Source organism: Vidua macroura, chromosome 12 (assembly GCF_024509145.1).
Source record: "Vidua macroura isolate BioBank_ID:100142 chromosome 12, ASM2450914v1, whole genome shotgun sequence".
NCBI lineage: Eukaryota > Metazoa > Chordata > Aves > Passeriformes > Viduidae > Vidua > Vidua macroura.
In genome coordinates, this window is record NC_071582.1 from 15,941,258 (window position 1) to 15,952,870 (window position 11,613).

An 11,613-nucleotide genomic window follows, 5' to 3' on the forward strand; every position below is an offset into this window, starting at 1 on the left:
TAAATAAATACTCCCTGGCCATTTCCATTGGATGAGAAACTTCTCTTGGTCTTTGGTTTCGTCCTTGCTGTTGTATGAGGAAAGTTCGGCCAAGCAGGTTCAAGCCTTTGCCTTTTTCCCTCACAGATCTCTATGAACACAAATTCATCAACTGCAGGCTCATCAACAGCACGTTCATGAAGGAGAAGGAAGGCTGCCACATCGACTTTGAGGAGGACAATGATTTTCTGATCTACCTGGTCAGCTTCCTGGGCAGCCTGTCTGTGCTGCCAGGCAACATCATCTCTGCTCTGCTCATGGACAAAATTGGGAGGATAAAGATGATTGGTGAGTGGGGATGTGGGTGATGGAGCAGGACAGGGTGGAGCACACACCTGCAAAGAGCCCTGCTCGCTGGCATGGCTCTGGTGGGTATGAGACATCCCCAAAACAAAAGGAGCAGAAAGATAAAGACTGGAGGGTGAGGCAGGTGATCCATGGCAGTGAGCAACTGACCTACTCCCCTCCTCCTCACCCTGCTTTTCTGTGTGTCTGTAACATCTTTTTGTATTATTTTTAAATTTTGCCGTTTGTGTCAAATCCTGCATGTTTTTGCAGTGTTCAGTAAATCAGGGTCAGAGCTAAAAAAGGACCTCCTGGTCCTGTTGAGTTGCTGCTGAAGTCCAAAGCCTCTGTATAAATAAATGAACATTTTGCTTGTAGCAATGAATATTCACAAAGGTTATTTGATGTGGCAGCTTGACAGCCCAGGAGTTCCCTCTTTTGGTTTTTATCTGATTTTCAAATGATTGCACAAGCAGCTTCAGAGACCATACGGTAAATTAACTGACCATGTCACAGCCAAGAAAGGAGCCACCCTTTAGCATCATGAGAATAAGTTATCAAGTTATCACCTTATCAGCTTTATGAATACTTTGGGAATTGCTGATGTTGCAGCCTCCAGGTTCAGACCTTGCTTTCATCCCATGATATGGGAATCATGCCCTGAGGGACAGCCAAAGGAAGGTAATAAAATCAGGTATGTGGCTCAGGGGAAAGGGATGAAACACTCTCTTGAGCTCTTCTCTCTCCTCTGAGAACAGAGAGAAGGTTTAGCTCAGCCTCACCTTCAGACAGGATAAAGTAGAACAAGATGACTGGCTCATGAATTTACACTGAGGGAAAATGAGCATTCATGTGGTGAATTTGAAAAGGATCCAAACAAACCAGAGGGTCCGTGAGAAATAAATTAGAGGAAGCTGAATGAGAATCAGATTGTCCATCCTGCAAACATGTCAGCATTTCAGCATTTTCATCTGGAATTGAGATGACAGCTGAAGCCCTAAATGCTTATTTCTCCTGCAAAAAGAAGAGAACAGGACAAAAATTAGTAATGACACACTGAAACGTTTCACTATGGAATTTCCAATTGAAAGAGCCTTCTGGCATCCCACCTGTATCACTCTGTCGAACATATTATTTCTGGTCAGCTTAACAGGAAAACTGAATTTCTCCTTTGTGTTACGTGCCTCGCTGGGGCTTCAATTTGTTTTTATCACGTCCTGCCAAACCTTCTCTTGTACAAAACAGCAGATCTCTTGGTGCCCTTACAGTGACCAGTGCTGGGCTGGGCTTTTGTAGCAGGGGGAATATCCACACCACACTGTGGGGATGTAGCTTGGCCTTGTACCATGGAGGAGAAGTGAACGTGCAGTCCTGCACAGCAGCTTTTCATAGGCAGGCCACTGCAGTGGCAAGATGCAACATAATGTCCAAATTGAAGCATTTTAGTTACACTTCAGCATCCAAATTATTTTGGATGGTGCTAAATTGACTCCAAAACCACCACACAACAGAGAAAATTGTTTGCTTTTCTGGTAATAAATGGAGATATTTCATTGATAATAGAACATTCTCATGAAAAATAGTTTGATTTTTCCCAAATTTCATCTTTCAGTTGAAAATTCCCAATGGGGTAGAAAGCAGTGATGTAGCTATTAATATTTCTGAATCTGAACTGTGCCTAACTGAGCATGAATGCTCTCACTTTCTCCCTCGGTGATGTTCATAAAATTATGGCTCCTGTGCAAATGTGCCATGAAATCTAATGATGTTCTTATAATTAAAAGAGACCTCAAGTGCTTCCTACAAGTGACTGTAAATTAAACTAATTGGGACTAGAAATGTGTCAAGTGACTTCAATACAATATGAAATGCACAAGCTTATCACTTGAAACTCAAGTTGGAAAACCTTCACAGTGATGCTTCCTCCTTATTGACTTTCATGTTTACTTGCCTCTGCTCTTCCTGGGTCCATCTGGAAGTCTGAGATGCTGGAAGCCTGCCTGGAAAAGCCTGTCTTCATAGTCTTTGTAGAGCAGGACTATCAGCAGGACCAAGTGGACATTGAGAATGTTTCCAGGCTGGTTTCCAGCATCAGAGAGTGACAGATAGGCAGCATCAAGGTGTTTTTGCATTCTCACAGATTTAATTCTTATTGGGATGAAATGCCATCACTTGAAAGCCATCTTTAACAAGTGTATTTGCTCAGCTGTGGACAGGGCAAGCTGGTGCCAGCGTTTCTCTGTTGGTTTCCCCTGCAGGCGGCTCGATGCTGATCTCAGCCGTGTGCTGCTTCTTCCTGTTCTTCGGGAACAGCGAGTCGGCGATGATCGGCTGGCAGTGCCTCTTCTGCGGGGCCAGCATCGCCGCCTGGAACGCCCTGGATGTCATCACCGTGGAGCTCTACCCCACGGACAAAAGGTGCTCAGAACATTTCTCCTTTAATCTCCACCCTCTACCTAGTCCTCTTGGTTCCCAACGGAAAAAGCAGCCCTAGAGACATGTAGGTGGGGGAGCTGTATATTTTTATTTGTTTTACTTTCACCAGTCCTTCAGGGCTGTGTAATCCTGGGTCAGAACAGACATTTGCAAGCATAAATCTGCATGCGTGGCAGGTTGAACACAGGGATCACGTGGACATATGGAAATTATGGGCTGATAAATCAAAGAATCACAGAATCATATCATAGAATAGTTTGGGTTGGAAGGGACCTTAAAGATCAACTAATTCTAAAGCACCAGATGAAAGAAGTACTCTGTCATTTCCATGGATGTGCATGGAGGTCTGACCTTTCACACTGCATCCCCATCCTCTCATCATGGCTCATCACTGGGGCAGCCCTCCCCTCCAAAACCAGGAGAAAACCATGTACACAGAGTGATTTCGGACATGGGGAAGAGCAGGAGACTTTGGGACAATGTCCTGCAGATTAAATCTTTCCTTACATCATTATAAGCCCCTTTTTGCCTTTTTCAGAATGTTGGGGGAAGCCAAAAATGAAGGAGAGGGACTGTACGTTGAATATAGTGGGCATGGGTTAAACAGGTTTTAGAGGAGAGCTGTGGTTGCTTCTCTGGTGACAACCCACTCCAGGCAGCCCTTGGAAGGGCTTTGAGGAGATCTAGAGCAAATTTTGTCCTGCTGTCTTTGGGGAGGGCAAAGGCTGACAGAATGGGCCACTCAAGGGCCCTAGAGTGGGTCACTCTAGTGAGAAGGTGAGATGAAAAGGAGAAATGAGTGCACACAGACATCCTCCTCATCCACACAGACATGCAAATCAGATGCATCTATTTATCTACTTCTTTATTCCACCCAGTTTTACTTGCTAGAAGCGTAGCCTGGGCAGCATAGGAGCATTCACAAAATTACCCATCCAAACCTTCTGTAGCTGTGCCAGAACCTGCCTCCTAACCATTGCTTTTCTGCTTTTCCTCCCCACAGGGCAACTGCCTTTGGCATCCTCAATGGGCTTTGCAAGTTTGGTGCCATCCTGGGGAACTCCATCTTCTCCTCCTTCGTAGGGATAACCAAGGTGGTTCCCATCCTTCTGGCCTCCTCCGCTCTGGTTGGAGGTGGCCTGCTCGCTCTGCGCCTGCCAGAGACTCGAGAACAGGTCCTGATGTGAGCAACAGAGGCCGTGGGGGCTTGTGGGGGGGGCAGATGTAGAAGAAGAGCAGAAAAGAGCTGTGTCTGGAAAAACCCCAAACGTTCTTTCTGTACTGTTCTGTCGGTACCTCAAAGCAAGATGGCAGAGGGAAAGAAGAACCCGCAAGGGATTTAAACAAAACTGTCGTTCCTGACCTTATTACAGCCACGACTGGTGCATGCAGCCCCCACACACCCCTTGCAGAGCTTGGGTTCCACCCTGCCTATGCTGGGAGCCCCCCTGTCCCTGTCCATCCCCCTGCAAGGACACCAGCCGCAGACGGCGGCTCTGTGCCCGCGTGGGTGTGACACGGGAGGACAGACAGACGCGACCCTCCTGCCTCTGCCCAGCTGTGACACCCTGCCCTGCCCGCCCAGCACCCCCTGGCCAGCCACGTCAGCTGTGCTCAGACACGCAGAGCATCCGGGGGAGGCAGGTAACAAACCTGCTGTAGGTGAGCTCCAGCAACAGGGGGAAGAGTTGCAGATGTGGCCAGAGGCCTCAGCAGTCTTGATTTTGGGATTACCACTCCACCCACCGGGAAGAGTGAGAGCCCTGATTTCTCGAGGATGTAAGGGTGGGTGCTCAGCTGTCTCAGAAGACTCAGAGATTCAAAGCCCTTTACTGTCTTCACTTGGGCACAGGGAATCACTAGACACCTTCTTGCTGTGGAAGAGAAATATCTAAATAATTATATATACATATGTATTTACACCTACTTGCAAATGTACGTACACCCACTGAAGTGATCAGCTATTAAAATTTAGGATTTCTAATTTCTGCACCCTTAAGAGGATTTTAAGAGTGGCACTAGAAACAAATCCCAGTAATTCAAGTTTATCAGGAGTCATGACCAACTTAGTGACACTTTGTTCTTTACATCCAGATACCAAATATTTAAATGTATTAGTGGCTGTGAATATATATTTCTATAATGATTAAGAGGGTTTTTTCCCTACAACTTTCACAGAGGAGAAATTGATATGATATTGGAGCATTCCACAAACCAAATGTGTACATATAATCCAGTGTAAATAGGGGATTTTTGCCTAATACCTAGAGAATGGTAACTGTGAATTTACCAGCATTTTAGCCATATTATTTGAAGAATATGATGCTTGATTTTATAATATACTTGGGTCTCATTGAAACACTGTAAGCACAGTTACTTAAAGCCATTTAACTTGTTACACAGGGAATGCACACAGCAAGCTTTCACTGTACAGAACATTAAATTCCCCATTAAGTGGCATAGTTTAGTTTGATATCCTGTGGAGAACATTTCTGAAATTCATGTGCCCTTTTTATCATATGAGTTAAGTCCTGTTGCACCTAGAGGCAGAGTGAGTTGTGTATTTTGGGGTGTGTTTTCTTGGGAAACCAGAACGAAAAGCACCCTGTTCAATAACACACCAGTGCTCACAGTGGATGAGACAACACTAATTATACCCTTTCAACAAGCTCAGCAACAGACCAGAATTGGTCTGAAACCACCACATAGTGCAGCTAATTTGTCAAACCAGGATATTTTGTGACATAAAAATGTTCTTTTGTACTTTTGCTGGTGATCTTCTCGTTTACCTTTTGTTGGATCTTCTTTGTTGGCTTTTGTTTGTTTTTGCTTTTTTGGTGATTTTTTTTTTAAGAAAACCAAGCCAGGCTAGGCTGAAATCCTGCAGGAGTGATGTCTCACACCCCTGCCTTTGGCTGCACAGGCACAGCCCCTTGCACTTAGGCTGGCTGGCACCAGCGCCAGCCCAGGCTGCAGCTGTGGGACTCAGCATGGTGCTGCTGCAGGGGCAGCTGAAAGACACAGCAGGGTTAGATCACAAGCAGCAAATCCTTGCCAATGAGGCAAAAGCCTCTAATGAGCATCACTTTTATCATTGTGTCAATCAGGGATAAACACTCATGGATCAGCTAGGCTACAATGGACTGTTTGAAATTTTTGACCTTTATTCTGAAGTTTATGAAATTGATGAAATCACAAGCTGCTCTAATAACTTAGCTTATTATGCCTCATTTCTTCATTTTATGGGTAGCTTAGGGCTTTTTATTATTATTATTTATTTTATTTATTTGTCTTCTAAACAGCAAGGTTCCTTCTCTAAGGTAGAAGTGAATGTAATTATGTCCTTTGGCAGCAGTTCACAGTTTCTGTTCAGAATCACAGCCCAGAATGTGGGTTTTTTCTCTAGGAATATCTGGTCTTTTTGCATGATGAGAAACAGTTTAAATATGTATTTTAACACAAAAGGTCACCATGACCTTTAGGTTTCATTAATTTTGTTGGGCTGTGCTTGCTGGTTACCACATTGCAACTGGAGAGAGGGGGAGAAATTTTGTTTCATTTTCTGGACTATTTGCTTGTGCTGCTCTGAGGAGCTAGAACCTATTTGTCTAAATATTTATTTTGCATAATATTCCTATTTACATATCACCCAGCGCTCACAGCAAACCTGACTATTTGTGTTCTCCATTGACATTTTGCAGTGACATTAACGACATCATTCATTTTGCAAAGCTTCCCTGTTAATTTTCAGAGAAGGAAGAAACTGAAATCATGAGGAGATAGAAATGGCAAGGTAATATTAGGAAATATTATCCAGTCTTAGAAACCTTTCTTCCTTACAAAATGGCTAAACCTCACCTCACAGACCAGCTGGGAACAGGTAAAGAGCACTGGGATCTCATTGTCAATGTCACCTGGAAATTCTTTGCACCCCTAAAATCCATGGGTCAGTCACTTGAGGGCTCAGGGATATTGCACGTGTTGGGACAGGGCTCCTACCCCTGACTTGACCAAGGAGTTTGTGACCTAACAGGAGAGAGCAAACTCACAGCACAGCTGGCATATGAGACCCTGAGATAAAGGACAACAACAAGCAGAGAAGGAAGACAGGAAAAGCTGAGGAGAGCTCCCATCACCTAGCTGAGACACCTAGGGTTGGACTGAATGGATTGCCATTATTCCCAGCCGAAAGCAGAGGGAATGTGTGGGACCCTGCCCAGGCCCTGTGCTGAGCTGGAGATGACTTGCCCTGGGCAGTCCTGCTTCTTCAGGGACAGAGAGATCCAGGGCAACAGCTCCAGCTCAGGCATTGCATTTGTGCCTCCTGGGCTGGTATCTCCCACCCAGTTCAGTGAGGACAGGCTTAGTCAATATTCCCAAGTTAGTCAATATTCCCAGTTTGTTTGCTGCCCTTGCCATGGTGTAAATCAGTGTAGGTGTCACACTGCTGCTCTCCAGAGCAAAACAGCAGCTGGGTGCAGACTCCTCTTCATTGGCTGGGGTTTGTTTTAGGCTCAGTTTCAAACCTTGGCCACCTGCTAGGCTTAGCCTCAGTCATGGATCCTTGAGCCTCAAGCAAGGGAAGATTTCTCCTCAGGCACCTCTTCTGATGGCTCAGCTCAATTTCTTCTGTAAAATCAGCATTGCCCCTGCTGTTCAAGGGCCAGCACATCTCCTCCCTCAGTTCCTCTGCCCACGTCTGTCACAGGGAACTGTCTCTGTCTTGGATACACTGGACCATCCATGGAGAAATCTGCTGGCCACAGGTCCCCTGATGGTCTCTGCACATCACCATTTCCAAGGATTTGTGAACTTCACTGCAACACAGAGGACCAAGGCAGGGGACTTGCCTTAAATCCCAAAGGTCTCTTCTAGAGGACACCTGGATCTCCTCATGCATGTATGGCACAGCAGGCCAGCCACTTAGCCAGGGACATTGTGGCATGGGAAAGGTGAGTCTAGGGACCCCAAACTGGCCTGCTGTGGCTCTGTGTTTTCAGCTCTACAGCACTGTAGAGGGAGGAGACCATTGCTGAATTTCTGAGCATGCAGACACAACCTTTTCTTGGAACACCAAGCACTGTTGATGCTATTATTAAAGACCAGTGGAATTACAATAAGAGTTCTGCCTCCATGTATTCCCTGTTGATTTAACAGGTTGTGGTATTGTGATTTATTTACTCCAGTTGTTCAGGACAGCTCCTGTTACTGCCTTTGGCTCTGCTACATCTTAGAGGAGGTGGCTGCAGCTTGTGCTGGGTGGGGTGATCCCCTCCTTGTCCATACCAACATCACTCTTCGAAATTCCTTGAAATGCTATGGGACTTACAAACGGTGGTGTATGGGATCTTCTGGACTATGAAAAGGGTCAGTCTTGGAAAACCCATATCCAGTGCCAGAGGTTCTGCACACTGGGAAGTGCTCAGGCACATCCTGATGTCCTTCAGTGATACTGGAGAGGCACTGAGGGATGTTTCCTGAGCCTGGGAGTGGTCCAGCCCCAAGGCTGCCTTCACACAAGGGCACAGAGCAGGACTGCATGGAGCTGAGCTTTCTGCAGATTCCAGGTCCCTTCCAGGTCCTGCTTTGAGACCTCCAACAGCAGAGTATACTCTGATGCTCTTAAGGAGGCCCTAGATCCTTTTATATTCCCTGTTTATGTCCTTTGACTTTCCAAAGGAGTCACAAAACCTGAGAGGATATTTTTAGTTTTATGTAGATTTGAGCCCTATGTATTTTATTTTGCATTAAGTTTCTCCCTCAGTTTCCTACCCTTATATTAGCAAATGCTGCTTTTAGGAAGAATCAAGCCTGGGAACTGTGAAGGAAACAAACTTAAATTAATTTCTTTGCTGTATGTGATGCTAGTGCTGTATAAATGTACACACACTGCAAGTCCCACTGTAAATAACACCTGGTGTTGTGCTTTAATGGAAAGTTTCATTTAGATGTTCTGTCAGCTCTGTGTGTGAAATAGCCAATTCCAGTCCCTTGGTTCCTTTTCTTCATTTAAAACCTTCTTTTATTTTTTTATTTGATCTGTGTCTGGTTGTCACTGGAAATTGCAGCTGTTCCAATGGACTTTGTTTTCGTTCTCTCTGTCACATTAAAAGGCTGGAAGAAAAAGAATGGCTCTTGTAGTGTTTGAGTTTAATGAACTTTTTGAGCCTTTTCACAAGGGCTCCACTGGGTAACTTTGTACCCCGACACTGTAGGGGCTTTCTTTGATGTTTGCTACTTGTTCATCCTCCTTCTTTTATACAATCCCAACTCAATTTAGTCTGCCTTCTATCACAATCCTTTCACACCGTGGACTTCCAAACACAGGACATGAGAAAATCTTTACCCTGAGAAATTTTCTGGTAGGAAGAAGCACAAAATATCTTCAAATGCTGTGCAAGACCAAAAAGCTAAACTCTGCTTTGCAACAAGAACGCATCCCCAAAGAAGCATTGCTTTTGAGGCTTGGCACACCATTTGACCACAGTATACTCCCTTCTCGGATGCATTTCTAGGGTTGTGAGCTCTTTCTTTTTATTTGCAGCTCTTTGTATATATCTAACTGTCCAGGCCATGCTTTCAGAGCAGTGATACAGACAACAGCAACTGTATAGGAAAAGAGCTCATGGCACAAGCAGTGGAGGCTGGCTGCCAGACTATAGGGCTTATGCAAGAATTTCTTTATGTAGAAAATAAAATGCAGTAATCCCACTTGTCCTAGGCCCACTAAAGGGTTTTGATTTGAGTCAGCTCCCTCTTGTTGTTAATAAATTTAAGTGCTGAAAAGCTGTTGGGTAAATCATTGATCACACATCACATCCACTGCAACATGCCAAAGGTAATATTAAAATGAGAGATAAAGAGCCAGAGAGATTGGAAATGTAATAATGAAACCATGAAGGTATTTCCACCATCAGGGGACTAAACCAGCATTTTCCCTCAGCCTGGGTTCAGCTGGGTCCCATAGGACCTGTCTGGGCTGGGGTTCCACTGGGTGAATCAGAGCCAGCAGCACTCTGGGGTTGGCAAGGATGGTCTCAGGTGGGAATCAGTAAGGACGGATCTCAGGTGGGAATCAGTAAGGACGGATCTCAGGTGGGAGCTGCCAGCTGTGAACTTTGCAAAGCTCCTGTCCAGCTGCAGAGTACAGAGCTATGGAGTCAACCTTCCCTGAGCCCTTCTGTGTGTTTGGCCTGTAGGAAAACGTGCATCAGCAAACACCATCAGAAAGCATTTTCTACAAAGTGAGTTTTTAGATAAAGGTCAGAGATTTGCTCTGAAAGCCTTGCAGGTGTTTTTGAGTCATTCTTACTCCAGGCTAGTTGACATTCTGCATAAGGCTGAAGTCTCAGTAAGCACAAAAATCCCATATTTGAATGTTCAGGCAGGGTTGCTGATGAAAACAGTGCATAAAAACCCCTGACTAATTTTAAAGTAGGGCACAGGGAATTTAAAGGCAGGATTATGTGACACGTCTGCCTGAGATCACATAGGATGGACTGGTTGGTAAGAAAACCTTTGCAACTCTGTGCTCCTGCTTTTCCATATTGATGTTGCTGCCCTGACCATCTCATTTTCATCATGTGGCTTTTCTGGCACAGATTCTCCTAGCTACTAATAAATGACCCAGATTCCCTGGATGTGCAAGTTCATCCAAGCTGTCACAGAAGGTTACCTGGTGGAGGAAGAAAGCTGGGGATGATGGCATTCTTAGCAGCCATAAAATCCAGCAATAGGTCTGAATGATGCTTCTGAATTGTGAAGTGGCTTCATATTAGGACTGTGATATGAGTCAGGTTATGGTAAGATGGCAAATCATGTTACCAGTGCTCCTGTATCTCAGATCCTAATTTGGGGACTTTAAATGTAGAGATCAAACTTGGCAATCTGAGTTCACATTTGTTGAAAAGACAAGGGAAGGACAAAATTTGGCCAGGTCCTTGTGGGTGGGAAATGGAGCCCTGTTTTTTCCAGCTCGGGGCAGAAATTGCTGGAGACTGAGCACCCTGCCAAAGCACAAACCATGGTATGATTTTGGGGCTGACACTAAGTAAGTCTGTCCTTCTCAGACAAGGTTGGGGTTTTTTTTTGGTTTTTTGGGGTTTTTTTTGTTTTGTTTTTGTGAGCAGGTGATTATAAACCAGAAAAAAACTATCAAAATATTTTTTCCACCATTCTCAGTAAGCAAAGAGAATTAGCTGAAGAACTTTCAGCTACCCTGGCCAATGCAAACGGTTTATGGGATTATATACAGTTTTTAAGTGTACAGAGTTATTACTGCACTAATCCACATAGTACCATTTGAAAATAATAATAGAAGTCAGATTTAAATTTATTGTTCAGCACTTCTTTTTTCACCTATAAAAATATGTGTGTGTATATACCTACGTACACATATATACACATGCATGCACTTATATGTAAAACTAAATTATTGAGCTTGACCTTACTGGTGATGCCCAAGCTTTTTGGGGGATTGAAAGACCAGGAGATGGCAGCAGTTGCCCACAACACTGACTGGTCTCTGCTCACCAGTAACTGCTGGAGGCTGTGCCCAGGACCCCCTTCAGACAGACAAGGTGCTGCAGCAGTGCCATCAGATACAGCTCACAGGGCTCTGACCCTCAGCGAAATCAGGGAAAAGGAGGTCACAAAAAAAGCAGTGACTCAAAAGTTTAGGGAACAAACGGTGCTGACTAATGCCAAAGCTTTTGGAATGCAAAACCTGAAGCAAAGCAAACGTAATTATGGGGGAGAAAATAAGGATTTCTGCTTCAGTAGGCTAGTGCAATGGTTTTCAAGCTTTCTCAGCCTGCACAACCTGAAAGTTTTCCAGGGGAGATATAGATTCTT

At 44.7% G+C, this 11,613-nt stretch overlaps 1 protein-coding gene across 2 annotated transcripts in view; it reads left to right on the forward strand.

Moving 5' to 3' along the window:
* Positions 1-8,889, forward strand: part of SV2B (synaptic vesicle glycoprotein 2B) — a 67,774-nt gene extending 58,885 nt beyond the window's left edge. For both annotated transcript variants that reach the window (XM_053988665.1, XM_053988666.1), the window contains exons 11-13: positions 127-327; positions 2,583-2,742; positions 3,764-8,889. In XM_053988665.1, the coding sequence (XP_053844640.1) occupies positions 127-327; positions 2,583-2,742; positions 3,764-3,947 (545 nt within the window). In that variant the 3' untranslated portion in view covers positions 3,948-8,889. The remainder of the gene's footprint in view (positions 1-126; positions 328-2,582; positions 2,743-3,763) is intronic.
* Positions 8,890-11,613: the final 2,724 nt, after the last annotated feature.